Below are 15,000 nucleotides of genomic sequence, written 5' to 3'. Positions count from 1 at the left end.
CTGTACCTTCCAAACCATTGTGACTAATGAGCTGAATTTTTTGCAGTGTGGATGATCTATTGTTGTGTTTCTCTTTGTGCTCAACCTTTTGCTCACTGTTTTGTCATTATTAAAAAAAAAAAAAAGTACATAATTTTAAAATCTCAGCTGCCTTTTACATTGGGTAAAAAATTATGTGATTAATGGACCAAATGAAATACTTAATTTATAAAAGACTTTATTCTAAGTATTAAAAATTCAGAACATTTGATTCTCCTATGATGTTACCATGTGATGTACCATGTTTTACTTTGTTTGAGGTAAAGGGAAAATTGTGTACGTGTTTTTTTTTTTTTTTTTTTTTTTAATCAAATGAATCCCTTAATGATTCACTTTCGGATCCCAGTGAAGAGCTGGTCCTGCGTCAGTGTGCACTGCATGTGAAGCAAGCTGATACGAGCTGATCCTTTCTTCTTTCACCTACAGGGGGCAGCGTGCAGCGTCAGGGCAGCCACAGCACCCTCTCCAACGATAGGAAGTTCATGCTGGACATGCTTTATGCTAAGTCCTCCACCACCAGCAACACCAGCGGCATATCACCGCCCCTAAAAAGCCCCGGCCCGGAGGACTCTTTTGGGGGCAGTTCTGGGTCGGAGGACTCAAGCATCTCCAGCCTTGTAGGCCGTCTGTCCAACCTGCGCTCGTGCGCCACCCAGTCCAGTGAGGACGCATCCCGGCGGGCGGAGCTGGAGGGGCTAGAGGGCACTGCTCAAGCAGCACGAGCCAGGCTGGCGGAGGAGCAAAGGCACCGGCAGGTGCGACCACAATATAGTATTGACGCTGAGACGCATTCACGCAGCCTGGAGAAGACCATGATGACCCCACTGTCCCGGAACAGCCAGGATGCATGGGATCAGCTTCATCCCAGGTCCAGAGCCCTGCGCATCAAAGACCTGGACTTCTCCGACCTGCTGGAAGAAGAGGACATTGACGTGCTGGACGTAGATGCTTTTGACACAGGAATGGTCAATGGCATCCCGCCACCTCCACCACCAGGAGGACGACTAGGATCCCTTCCTCCTCCCCCACCTCCTCCTCCTGTACCAGCAGGAATGTCTCCTCCCCCACCTCCTCCTCCACCTCCTCCTGTTCCTGGAGGTCTTGGTGGACCACCCCCTCCTCCTCCCCCAGGTGTGCCTCCTCCATCTCCCGCTCAGGCCCCAGACCCAGCCTTCGTCAAGAAATGTAAAACAGTCAAGCTTTTCTGGAAGGAGCTCAAGCAGCCAGACAGCCCCAGGAAGTGCAAGTTTGGGCGGGGCACCGTGTGGGCGTCGCTGGACAAGGTTACCGTGGATACAGGCAAACTGGAGCACTTGTTTGAGTCCAAGGCGAAGGATCTTCCTGTTGCAAAGGTAACATACAGACATATCTGACAAACAATGAAGCAGTCAGCAGGCAAAGTATGGTTAAATTTATAGACCTCATATCTTGGACAACCAAATTTTCTTCCCTTTATTTGAAATAACAGTTTGATATAATATAAACATTGCTACATTTTCAAAGCTTTTCATTCCCTAGTCCATGCAACCAAGCTGCAAAAACTTCCTGTTTTTATATAATTTTTTTTGTAATGTCTCAAAACATTGTGAATGAAGCACAATACAGTGAAACCAATAAGAACAGGGCTCATTTACATGCATCAGTCTTAAAGGCACAGTAACAACAACAGCTTATTTGATTCTAAAGGATAAACAGGGGCAAATTTGTTCTGTAAAAATGATGTCCTGTTTTTTGTTAGTAAACTCACACCCAGGTTATAAGTTGATCTCAGGGAAAACTATGAAATATAAGGATGATGTGGGCCTCACTGATGAAGTGTAACTCTCTCAAAGTGATTTTCTCTCAAAGTTATCAGGGAAGGATAAAGCACAGAAAAACAGTGACAATTCGTTTGAACACAAGTGAAGGTACTAATAAAGAAATTCATTCAGATAAGAGTAAATGTTTCTTGGAAAAACAAAAAAGGCAATTGCATTTGAGCTCCGTAAAACTATTATTCAGCCTACCAAAGAACATACCGGCCTGTATCATTATTTCTTAAATGTCGTGTTATATTAGTTCACACTTGCGGTTGGACACAAGTAGCAGCAACTTTAGATTGAACTTTAGTTCTGTTGAGCTTGTTAAAATTGATCTTAGAAGAAGTTCTTAGAAGAAGTTATGCCACAGAATGCTTTTCCGAGTATTTTGTTAATATCATTAATATTTAAACAACACTGACCATCTGTGAGCATCATTAGAATGAGAGCAAAATCAGTCCTGTTTAACTAGATGAACTGTAGCTCAGTATGGGATACGGAAATCATTGTTCTTGTAGTTTTTGGTAGTGTTACCTGTAAACACTTCTGCACTTCTGGGGCTTTTTTGTCTGTTCCAACTTCAGAGAACCTAAATATTGTAAGGCACATCTTGCATCCTGATAATCTCAAGTGTTGCGTTGTTATACAGTATTTTTGCCAAATCAACCACCCCTACCATGAAACTTAGATTGAAATCCCTCACTTGTGTTGCTTTCAGAAAGGATGTTTCCCTTTCGCCTGGGCTCACTTTTCTCATAATGACAGGACATAGACATTTATGGTGTGCTATTAAGGGTAGCGATCCTGTTCCAAATGTGAATTGCTCCTTCTCTTGGTTCTTCAGAAAGGTCCGGAGGTGAAGAGGCCGGAAATTGTTGTTCTTGATCCTAAGAGGAGCAATGCCATCAACATCGGCATGACTGTTTTACCTGCTGTGCATGTCATCAAAACTGCAATCCTCAACTTTGATGAATTTGCCATCAGTAAAGAGGGGATTGAGGTACTGCACTACTCATTTCATCCACAAGAGAGCAGCAGTTTTGTACTTTTCTCAGATTACACTTGGAAGAGTGCTGATGAGACATTCCCTTTGTAAAGCTTTAACAACATTCTATTTTTCTTCTCTCACTCACTCCACTTTCTCACTCTGTAGAAAATCTTGACTATGACTCCTACAGAAGAGGAGAAGCAGAAGATCCAGGAGGCACAGCTGGCAAATCCGGACATGCCACTGGGTACAGCGGAGCAGTTCCTGCTCACTCTGTCTTCTATCAGTGGCCTCACAGCACGCCTGCAGCTCTGGGCCTTTAAACTCAACTATGAGAGCCTAGAGAAGGTCACCTATCTTTTCCCTTTTTTTTAAGCTTTGCATGTGCACAGAATATATCATTTAGGAAGATTACTACTACTACTACTACTACTACTAATTATTATTATTATTATTATTATTATTATTATTATTATTATTATTATTATTATTATTATAAGGTTGCAATTAAAGTTATAGCTCAACTTTTTTTTTCCATAATTGATGAATAATCAACTTTAAGTGGAAGATGTAGCATTACTGAGTCAAGAGGGGAAAGAAACAGCATAAAATATGAAATGAGTGCTGCTGTGAGTCACCCTGTAAAGCCTGAAATAATAATTTAAGTCAGAGGTATCAGATCAGATTTCATGTCAGTTTTTCAGTAGGTATTCATATATTGACGTCACATACACAGGCTCAGGATGGACCTTTTTAATGGTCTCAACTACAAAATCAACATTTATAGTGATGAAAATATGATGAAAATAGTAGAATATTCACTTACATCCTCAGGGTTCCCTTCGAATACTCCTTTGAAATTCAGTGCGGTCAACAGATTCATTCGTTCAGAGAATGGGCCCGAATCACAACAGACATTACAGAATATTTTTCTGCATGTTGTGTGCAATTACATGTTCCTACCAGAGAGGTTTCAAAAACTTGCGTAGTGCTTGCCTCATTTATCATGGGTAAAGATAGTATAGGAAAGTTAAAACATGTAGTACTTAAGTAACTAGAAAGATTAAAAAAAACTGATATGAGGCAAAAGGTATGTTTTTGGCATGGTTCTATAGAATTTGAATCAGTTGTTGTCTAGAATGTGGACTGAAGATAATTTATGCTGCTCAGGCATTAATTATACTTTGTTCAAGTCTCCCTGTTTTGATACCTTGTTATCATTTATAACTCCCCTGTCTCCTCTCCGGTTCGTCCTGTAGGAGATAGCCGAGCCCCTTTTCGACCTGAAGCTTGGTATGGAGCAGCTTGCCAAGAACAAAACCTTCAAGCGTATCCTAGCAACCCTGCTGGCCATTGGCAACTTTCTCAACAGCTCCAGCGTGAGTAGAGTGTCTCATTTACCTTAATGAAGCTAACGAGCCATGTGAGAAATCTGATGCATGCTATAAGGCCAGGTCCAAAGCCTGGTGCACTTTACACATAAGCAGCACGGCATGGCTACAGTAATCCTTTGCTGTTGTCTGTCTGGTGAACTGTGATAGGAAAAGACGATTAGTACTCTGCACATTTGCTATGGTTGGATGCTAAGATCTAAAGTTTAACAAGCCAGATGTGATGACCTTCAGAGAGACAGGCTGGCTGATAAGACTGAAGATAGTGGCTACTTTAAGGCTGTGTGGAATGTAAATGTGCTCTATTCTGGCCATCTTAATTATGCTATAGGGTTGCTATAAGTAGTCAATATTGAGATCATGGTTTTTCTCAAAGCATATTTCTGCTGCATAGTTACTGAAAACAATGGCTCCAAAGGCCAAGAATACCCTAATATTGGATTTTTCATATCTAATTTCTAAACAATGATTCATTTACCTAAGAACTGAAATCACTTAATGACACTGGGCCTAATTCATCAATATCTTCCTGAGGTTTTTTTTCCTAAATTTGTCATTGAGAAGGCTTCTAAGAAAAGGTCTAAATCAGATTCATGACATGATCTTAAACCACAGAATTGTTCATGCCTTTGTGCTCTTGACTGTGTGTAGATTGTATTCTTACCTAAGAACAAATCCCAAATAGGAAAACATTGGTGAATGTCAGAATATTTGTGAAAACTGCTTAAGTGGGTTGTAAGTAGAAATTTCTTAACAATGGTCTGTGAATGAGGCCCTTTGACCTTTAACTTTTGAAAAGGAGCCCACTATAAGGTGGGTAAGAAATGTGGCTTTAGTGGTTATCAGTACCCAGCATGCATCACAGTATTTTCCCAACACCCCACAGCAAGAAAGAAATGGATAGCCATGGATGTAGAGGCTAGTATATATGGACGTGATATTTGGCTTTCTTGTAGTAACTTCAGCTAGCTGGATTTTACATTGCTTGTAGTTTTTCAAAAGTTCTGACCACCTTGATGCACCATTAGAAAGGAGTTTTCCTAGTTTTTAAAAATCTTGCTGTGTACAGTTTCAGAACTGCTGTAGGAGGCATGTTTACAACAGATGTAGCTACATTTGTCATATTGTTTGTCATATATATTGTTCAACAATGCAAGGATGCTAACTGCATGTAGAGACAAAATATATGTCCATAAACCTACAATCACAGTAATTGAAGTTGTGGAGTGTTAAGTAACATTTCTAGACTTGTAGCCATCAGCTTAATGTAGAATCAGATAAACTGATATTTTATCAACCTTTTCAGTGTGTATGAACCTTCATTATATCCAATTTTGAACAATTGATTTTACCTCAGATTAATTCACAGAGCAAGAACATTTGTTCTACTTGAGGCACTGACTCTCATCTTCTGTCTTTTTGGCAGGCTAAGGGGTTTGAGCTGAGTTACCTGGAGAAGGTAACTGAGGTGAAGGATACAGTACACAGACAGTCTCTGCTGCATCACTGCTGTCACTTCGTGGTGGAAAATTTCCCTGACACAACAGATGTCTACTCAGAAATCTCTGCCATCACCAGATCTGCCAAAGTAGGCCTCATAAACCTGTCAGCAGATTCTTTTGAAGCCTATATTAGTCCTACATTTTGCATGTCATGCCCTTAAAATAATAACTGTTATTGTCACTTTTATCTAAGTTGGATGTTGGTGTTTGGATAACTGTATATCTAACTGCTTTTTATGTTTTTTACTCCTCAATTGTTTATTCTGTGTTGTACATATTGGGGTAGTCCTGTGTCAGTACTTCTATCTGAAAAATCTTTAGGAATTAGTCATGCATTCCTGTTTTTAGGGTTTTATTTTTTATATATTATAATTGTTCATGTCCTTTTTACAGTCTTTTGATTCTTCCCTTTTCTTGTTTGTGTTTTGGCTCTCTTTTTTTTGTATTTCTTTTAGGTGGACTTTGAGCAGTTGTCTGACAACCTGGTTCAGCTGGAGAGGAAGTGTAAGACGTCATGGGACAACCTCAAGGTGATGGCCAAGCATGAGACAAAACTTCAGCTGAAGAACAAAATGACAGAATTCCTCAAAGACTGCACAGAGAGAATTATCATTCTCAAAGTGGTGCACAGGCGCATTATTAACAGGTGAAAGAACATGCTGTGATTTCTGTGCACAGAAAAGAATGTTAGTGATTTTAATTTGTGGTTTATAAAGCTATTTCTATTTAGTTTTATTTATGCTTAGACAAACAGCTTCTGTGCTGTAGCCGTATCTTTGTAATTTACAGGGATGCAAGACTGGAATTGGACATTTGCTCCAAACATGCAGCTGGCCAATTTATTATTCTTATTTATTATTATTTTCACTATTTATGTTTAAATTTTATGATGTAAATGTACACACAAATTAGCATAATTATGATTGGCTTATTGTGCTAAACAGCCAGTTGCCTCTTGCCACTTTAACATTATTGGATTCATTTTTATAAGTTTGGCCCATAAAAAAAAAAAATTAAAAAAAAAAATGAATCACTGCAGACTGAACATTGCAGCTCCAAAATGGTAACCTTTCGAGAGAGTGAAAATTTTAACTTTTGGAGCAAGTTAATCTGAAAATACTTGATTATAGGTGTTCTACCATTTATCAGTCCAGTCATGACATTTTGTAGAAAGAAAAATGAATAAATCAACATCCAAACAAAATGGAATTTAAAGCTTTTGTGACAGTAATGCTATTTATGATGCAAAAATGGGTAAATCCAGAAAGTTCTGGAAATGTGCTGATTTCATTATATCGCCTACACAATGTGAGCTTCTATTTATATAAAAAAAAAGGAAAAAAAGGCTAATTAAAAAAAACCCAAAATTCATCCAGCAGGCATTTTGTTCTGTAAAGAAATCAGAATGGGCCGTAAAGTCAAATTACTCCTAGTAATGTTGGCTTTACCCCAAATCATCTGAGATACATTTGGTCTCTGAAATCTGCTTCTTTATTTTTGTTTTGGAGCTACAAGCCTAATGTAGCTAACAGGTAAAAGAGGTTAAGAAGAGGTTCCAGTTAGGCTGTTTAAACTACATGCTTAAATAATCATACACTTGCCTCATTACATTGAGTTTTTAAGTAATTTAAAATAGACTCTTGTAATTTTTCTGAAATACTGTTATCTAAATGGACAAACAGCTGCTGTTTTGCTGTTATCCAGTCAGTTTGTCAGGATAACTTTTCACCCAACTATTACTTCAGTTCCATCTACTTGTCTTTCTTAGATTTCACTCATTCCTTTTGTACTTGGGTCAGCCTTCATACTCAGTCCGGGACACTAAAATCACCCAGTTCTGTAAGATCATCAGCGAATTCTCTCTGGAGTACCGTACCACCAGAGAGAGAGTCCTCACCCAGAAACGCAAGCGTGCGGCCCACCGAGAGCGTACCAAGACCCGTGGCAAAATGATCACTGAGGTAAAAGTTGTATACGTTTTCAGGCTGAGTAACATTAGACACAGATCAGGGCACGTATTCAGCCAGGAAGCTTATTTATTTACGGTATATCATGTGACGGTCATATGTCTTATTGAAACCTGTATTACCACTATTCATATCCTTCTTTTTAAGAATGTGAGCTGCTTTTACCTTAAATGTGAGTCTATGCTCCCGTTCTCTAATTAGCTATTATACTCTTGCAGACTGAGAAATTCTCTGGAGCTGTCCCGTCCATCTCTCAGGAAAGCCCCTCCCCTGTCTCCACGACAACAGAAGCCGAGCCAGCCCAAGAGGAACATGAGAACATGAAGAACCTTCTTATCGCTAATGACGACCGCAGCAAACTGCGCAGATCCCGTGCTGTACGAAGTAAGGACATCACCTTATGAGCTAGTCCCTTAGAAAATAAGATAACTAGTCCCTACTTTACCTTTGTTGCTGTCATGAAACAGCAGCATACATGGAAAGTACAGTGTATTTAACACTTGATAATGGTAAAGTCTAGTTAAATTACAAACTTATTTTATATAAATAAAACATTTGTAGGAAGAGAATAACAAAATCCTGTCCATCAGCAAGAGAGGTCTGGGGTTGTAACTGAGTCATGTCCTCTAACAGAGCTGGTGTCAGCTGCCTCTGCTACTACTCCCACTTCACCTATCCAGGATTCTAATGATGAAGGTAGAGCACATACTGCATGTTGCTGGTGTGCAGACAGAAGGTGTTTTTTTTTTTTTTTTTTTTTTTTAAAACAAGGAAGCTAATTTCATAGCTGCTCAACTGAGGCCTTTTGTCCATTAGAAAAGAGGCATTGTGGAGGGACAAATTTATAGACATCATCACGAGAATTCTTTTTCTATGTGCTGACTAGCACTGCTTATTGGCCAAAGCTCAGCTGAGCAGCATTAACAGAAGCCAGTATTAAAACTGGACTATTTGATCTTCCAGAGAGGTCTAATAATTCTGAGAGTTTGCCTACTTCACCATCCGGGTACTCAGCAACACAGGGCTTAAGTGATGAAGGTACCGTGCTGACTGCATGGCGATGGCATGTGCAATAAGAAAGCATGTTCCAAATCACATAACACGCAACAATGCTACATGCAAAGTCTCTATTTATACGCATTTGTACTTATGGGTTGTGGATTAACCTGAAGTGGGTCCTTAACAAATCATATTGCCTGAATTTGAATGGATGTAGTGATTTATAAATGGTGTGAATACTCTATAGTTATGACTGCAAACCCAGTTTGTCCTTTACATCAGTCCTTCTCTGTTTTTGAATAATTTACTAATGCATTTTCACAATGGTGCTGCGCAGGTGTAGGACAAGTTTGTCCATCACCGTCTACAGGCAAAGAGGACATTGCAAATTTGCAAGATGATGCCACAGATGAGATCATGGATCGGCTTGTCAAGTCTGTTACCCAGAATCCCTCTGAGAGGGCGTCTAGCCCTAAAGAGAGGAAAAGATCACGGCTAAACCGGAAATCACGTGAGTAACGTGCAAACTATTAAATGGGACTTACTGAAATTAGTTTTGTTTACTGGTGGTATTATGGCTTAAGCAAAAATGTATCAAAGCCAGAGTTTACAAATGATTGGGGTGTTCATTAACAACATATGGCTTTCACCATCTAACTTGAGACTGCTAGCTTTCATTTCTGATCAGCTGTTCCACATGCACTACTTAAGTGATGCTTCTTGAAATCAAGACTTTGAAGGCCTTGTTCACATTACAAGAATGAAGTGGCACAGATCAGATTTTTTTTTCCAGAGCTGTGTGGACACACACATTTTTTTTTCCCATTTTCCCCCTGCAAAGGATTGGATACTTATTCAATTGGAGGCCAGGCAGTCTTAATGTGAACAGTCCGATGTACCTTTTTTCTTATTTCTTTTTTTCTTTCTTTCTCATTTATGTGGAGACACAAATCAGACCTGAGCCACTGTCATATATGGTTCTAGATCATATACTGTGTATGAACATAAGTTGATATGAATCATAAAGGCAGGAAGATCAGATCTGGACAAAAAAATAATGGTTGTAATGTGAACATAGAAGAACATAAAATTAAAAAATTGGAATCAGTCAGTTTCTTTGGCTCATATTGTACATCCCACATATTTCATCTTCAGTAGTCTGGCCCCAGGGACTGCTGGCCTTCAGTGTAGTGTGAAAGTTAAGTTTGGGTATGTTCTCAATCCAAAGGGGAAAACAAAGGATTTTATTTTGGTATTTAGATGCTGTGATTTGACTGTGTCCAAAACAGGCCATAATCTGACTCGTTCCTTTCCTCTGTTTGCAGAGAATCCTAAATATCTCTTATCAGATCAGGCTTGTGTGCAGCTTTTCTCTCTTCTTCCCTTTGTTTGCTGTGTTAAACCACCTGACAGTGGAGAAATGGGCTAGAGCAGGAAAAAAAGATCCTAATTCTAGGTCACTCTCTCATAGGTTATCTTTCACAAAAGGAGAGCACACACACCTTCAATCCTGAATGAATGTATTTGATGCCTTTAGACTGTTATGGACTGTTATAACATGCTCCATGTAGACCAGGAGTTCAGTCCTGGGCAAGGAGACCTAACACTATGCAGAGTTTAGCTCAAACCTCAGTCAAAAACGCCTGATTCAGGTAACTAAGGCCTTCAGAGGCATTAAATATTACAGCCTGGTGAGTTGGGTCTGACCAATGATTTTTATTAAGCACTTCATATTGCACTGAACAAAATCCAATTGGACTAATATATATTATTCCATTGTGTTTACAGATAGCATACAGAACAAGACAAAGCCTTTAGCATCGGAATGTAATAAGTGGTCCCATGCCATCTTTACAAAGTATTAACACAGAGCTTTATGTGTTGTGTTGCAGTGAGAAGGACACTTAAGAGTGGACTGAGTGTGGATGTGGTGCAGGCACTGGGTCTCAACAAGGCTACAGAGAAAGTCTGAGACTGGAGTAACAGATCAAGGGTCAACTGAATCAGCTGTAAGGATGGAAGAATCCAAGACGAAATTTAGACAACCCTGAGAACGAACTGAGCTGTTCTCCCAGTGAAGACTGTTTCTTAGTCATCTGCTGCAGACGCACTTCAGCTTCCTGTCTGAGTGATGGAACTTTTATCTACAAGAACTGAATGCAAAACGCTAAACTTCTCTATTATCAGATACTGTAAAAGACTCCTGACAGGCAAGCACATATGATTTAGTGTTTTAATTGGTACATTTGAGTATTAAAGTATTAAACACCAGACAAGCTCTATTAATGTAATATATATGATCCAACAATTATGTAAGTTTTAGCAGAAACACTTTGTACAGGTGCAAGTTCTTTTTTTATAAATTAAGAACATTTTCTTATGTAGCACATGCGCATATTCAAAAAGGAGCAAAACTCAATTGGTCAAAGTTTGGCTTTGTATAGATTTTGAATATAGGGGAATATTCAGTATGGGCACACGTTTGTTAAAGTTACTGTTTTACTCTGATCTAGGGTCAGTTCAGCTTCTGAAATGAATGTTTAACAGAAAAGGAGGGAAAAACATTTTTTGGTATCTTTAGATTTGCAGTGGAGCTTCAGCTGCTAGTGTAGCTAAACATAATGGAAGTCTGTGTCACCCAATGTCTTTGTACCAAAGCAAGTCTTTTTGGATGACCTAGGCTGTCTTCACAGAATTAAAGATGCAAACTTCAGACACAATTTTATTTTTTCCTGAACTGTCCCTTTTAATATTACTGTCTCAGCTAAAAAAAAAAAAAGCTGATGTGGTCAGTGTAAAGCAGTAACACTGGGCAAAACTCTCAAACAGGTCAGCTGTATCATCCTCACTCACAAGGAGATCTTGATTAGGGGGGATATAAACTAGGTCACGTTCATTTGCGGTGTTCTGGTTTTGTTTTTTTTTTTCACTTTTATTATTTATCTCAACACTTTCTCGGTAGGTTTGTGGATGCTTCAATGTCGGCTAGGGGTGGGGCAGTTGCAGGCTCATGTTTGGGCTCTATTGAACCAAAACACAACTAGATGCTGAGAGTCTTAATTTCAGGTCTAATCCAATGGTTGCTTTGACCTAGTTAACAGGTTTTGCTTTGTTTTTCCTTTCTCTCTGAAGAGCCACTGTGATTTTTCTGTTACAACTGTTCAGTTCATTAGTTAACTTTAGCACTATAAAATACACATCACATTGGAAATTCTTACAGTTAGAGTATTTTTTTTTATTATTTTTTGAAGGATTTTATGGCTACTGCATGTTTTGCACATAAAGCTGTAGCCTGTAGGGGTTATTTAGCTGGCTGCACTCCCACTCACTCTTTTGGAATTCTTTGTGTGGTATTGTTTTGTGCTCCTAAACCCTGTAATGCATAGCGCATGTGTTTTCATCCTGAATGTATCACTAAAGGTGTGCTCCACTGTTAAGAGATTCCTGCTCTTACCATTGTTGGCACATATACAATACGTTTTAATGCAAACAGCAGACAGTATGCACAGTATTTTTATCCCGACATGTTTGTATGTATGACCTTCAGAAAAGTTTCTGGAGTTCTTTTTCTTTGAAGTAAAGTATTTTAACAAAGTCTGTGGTGTTTGGCTGCATGTTTTTTTTCTCATTATGTCAGCTGAATTTTTGTGAATTCTAATTTTGTCCTGCAGAGGGCGCTGTTTCATTGCACCCACTGCACAGACTCCTGTAGACATGTCACCTGCACAGAAGCTACTCGTTGGCTCTTGGACACTATTTACAGAATTATTTTCCCCTCCTTTCATGCTTAGAGTGGTTGGATTGTGGGGAGAGGTGTAGTCGAGTTGTAATTTTGCCTTAAAGGAAGACATTTTTCCAACTTCTTCCTTAGGAAATGTCGTTAAACTTGGTCATAAATAACTGACTCCTCTTAAAATGAACCTTTTCTCCCAGCATTGTTTACCTTTTTCCTCCTAGGAATAACTGTGTCCTGTATGTGCGCGAGGAAGACGATTAAATGATGGTGATGAATAGACTAAGATTAATCTAAAAATGATCACAATATGGGTCAAATCCATAATCTCAGTTGTTCATTTAACATTTCATATTTATTTGAATTATTTAGGGGCGTGTGCACTTAAATGATTATGGTTCTTCAAGGGTTCTTTAGTAAAGGCAGTGGTTCTACCTGGAACCATTTCATGTTTAAGTTGTTCTTTGCATGGTGAAATGGTTCTTCAGACTGATGGAGAATGTGTTGTATAGAACCATATGAAACACGGCGCATTTTTGAAAATGGGTTCTTCTCTGTGTACAAGCTTGACTATGTCACAACTGCAGAATCCGTTTTGTTGCTATACAGAACCATATACACCACATTCAAACTAATGAACCGTTTAAGCGTGAAATGGTTCTATATAGAACTCATGGCTCTTATTGGAAGAGTAGAACAGTTGCCTTTACTAAAGAACCCTTGAAGAACCATGGTTTTTAAGAGCGTACGCTTCCAGTGGTTGATTTAGCAGCACGGCTGTGTACAGCGTTGAGCTGCAGTAGCTCCTCACCACCCTAAAGGTAAACTTTGCTGTCGGCTCCTCCAGTCTCCCTCTCCTCGCGCGCGCGCGTGTGTGCGCGTGCACCGGCTCTTTAACGGACGTTCCGTCACGTGCTCGCGCTGCTCCCGCCCCGCCGTAGCGCCTGAGCGGCGGCGGAGGTGTCGGTGCTGTGGCTCCGGAGCGGGGCGTCCCACCGCGGGCTCCATAAAAGGCCCATGGAGACGGCGGAGCGGCCGTAGGGGGGGGAATCATGCTCTGCTTCACCTGGCTGCTGCTGCCGCTGCTGCTGCTGAGCGCCGCGCGCCAGGCGCCCGCTGACCTTTCCGCGACAGGTCAGCCCGGGCACGCGCTGGCCAGATCCGCCGAGGACCACGAGGACGGCGGGGCGAGTCACCACGGAGGGGGATATAAGATCGTGCAGTGGGAATGGAGCTACGTCCAGACCCCCTACATCATCGCCATCTGGCTCCTGGTGGCCAGCGTGGCCAAAATCTGTGAGTAACAGCGCCGCGGCGAGTGGCGCAGTCTGAGCGGCTCGGAGGGAAAGTTACCGTAACAGTGTCCTTTATCGGCCGTTAGTGCTGAGGCTCCGTGTGTCAAACAGTGCTCCACCAGCAGAGGTTCGCTCTTTAGACTAGTGTGAGGTAGTGTGTGGATCTGGACGCGGCTCCAGCTCGCCCTGTGCTGAGGCTGAGAGGTGAAGAAGTGGCTGAAGTAAAGATCCCACAGAGAGCTCAGAGGACCGTTAGGAAGTGCCGTCTCACGGTCCCCTGAGCTCTCTCGGTTCTCTGAGTTCTATCTGCTCTCTCGGTTCTCTGAGTTCTATCTGCTCTCTCGGTTCTCGGTTATCTGTGCTCTATCTGCTCTCTCGGTTCTCTGTACTCTATCTGCTCTCTCGGTTCTCTGTACTCTATCTGCTCTCTCGGTTCTCTGTACTCTATCTGCTCTCTCGGTTCTCGGTTCTCTCTGCTCGCGTGTTTTGGCAAAAACGCCGCAAAGCGGACCGTTAGCGGCGCGTGCGGCTCTCCGCGTTCCTTTCCAGTCTCCGGTTGGTCGCTACTCAGCCGTTACTATAGCAGCGCATAACCGTTGTTTTATTAACTGCGAGTGATGGGGATTTAAAAACAGAGCCTATTATCACTTATTATATTTTAGTTATTAACATTAACGTTATTTTTTGTTTCATTCGTCCTTTGAGGTGGTGAGTTGTTTTGTAGGAAATTAACACATGACAGGTCTAACCAGTCTAGTGTCCTTTTTTATATACATTAGTTTGTTGTTATATACATCTGCGTTCAAAAGTTTGGAATCACTATGTATTTTTACATTTCCCTTTGTCAGAAGAAAACCTCGTATCACCAAAATGGTAGCTTTACAGGAGAAAGAAGACACATACTGTAGTTTTAATGCAAGTCAATGGAACCAGACATCTTTCCAAGTCATTTTGATACGTTTCTTTTGCTCCATTCATCATGAAACTTACACAGTGTAAAGGGCAATATGTGCTTTGAAATGATGTCAAAAACTGAAAAATGACAAAAATGTAGCTACAAGGTTTTCTTCTGACAGCAGCGATTTGTTTGTTATTTTATGCACAATAATAAGATCTATAGGTCTGATTGAGCTATTACACTCCATTCACACAATGTATTGTGTTTTATTCAGTATTTTAGTAGATGTGAGCAGTTATTGATAAAAAAAACTCTTAAATGATATACTTACATCAATTTTTTGCCACCTTATCTCCATGAAATTTGATAGCTGAATATGATGAATTCTG

The 15,000-nt window shown here is 40.4% G+C and overlaps 2 protein-coding genes across 10 annotated transcripts in view; both read left to right on the top strand.

The window, feature by feature from the left end:
• Positions 1-12,282, top strand: part of fhod1 (formin homology 2 domain containing 1) — a 79,970-nt gene extending 67,688 nt beyond the window's left edge. For 5 of the 9 annotated variants that reach the window (XM_037534514.1, XM_037534513.1, XM_037534520.1 and 2 more), the window contains 12 exons: positions 466-1,391; positions 2,683-2,838; positions 2,992-3,174; positions 4,086-4,205; positions 5,644-5,805; positions 6,175-6,365; positions 7,488-7,680; positions 7,905-8,070; positions 8,320-8,382; positions 8,650-8,724; positions 9,023-9,196; positions 10,578-12,282. In XM_037534514.1, coding sequence (XP_037390411.1) covers positions 466-1,391; positions 2,683-2,838; positions 2,992-3,174; positions 4,086-4,205; positions 5,644-5,805; positions 6,175-6,365; positions 7,488-7,680; positions 7,905-8,070; positions 8,320-8,382; positions 8,650-8,724; positions 9,023-9,196; positions 10,578-10,657 — 2,489 coding nt within the window. In that variant the 3' untranslated portion in view covers positions 10,658-12,282. Of the gene's footprint in view, positions 1-465; positions 1,392-2,682; positions 2,839-2,991; positions 3,175-4,085; positions 4,206-5,643; positions 5,806-6,174; positions 6,366-7,487; positions 7,681-7,904; positions 8,071-8,319; positions 8,423-8,649; positions 8,725-9,022; positions 9,197-10,577 lie in introns of those variants that run through there. The other 4 variants (XM_037534519.1, XM_037534518.1, XM_037534516.1 and 1 more) reach the window with 3 other exon arrangements.
• Positions 12,283-13,292: 1,010 nt separating this feature from the next.
• slc9a5 (solute carrier family 9 member A5) overlaps positions 13,293-15,000 on the top strand; it is a 46,895-nt gene continuing 45,187 nt past the window's right edge. Inside the window, exon 1 of the mRNA XM_017706166.2 lies at positions 13,293-13,714. Coding sequence (XP_017561655.1) covers positions 13,471-13,714 — 244 coding nt within the window. The 5' untranslated portion in view covers positions 13,293-13,470. The remainder of the gene's footprint in view (positions 13,715-15,000) is intronic.

The sequence above is a fragment of the Pygocentrus nattereri genome, chromosome 25 (genome assembly GCF_015220715.1).
Source record: "Pygocentrus nattereri isolate fPygNat1 chromosome 25, fPygNat1.pri, whole genome shotgun sequence".
Lineage (NCBI taxonomy): Eukaryota > Metazoa > Chordata > Actinopteri > Characiformes > Serrasalmidae > Pygocentrus > Pygocentrus nattereri.
Note: the sequence above shows the minus strand (reverse complement) of the source record. Positions and strands in the feature narration are given on the sequence as shown.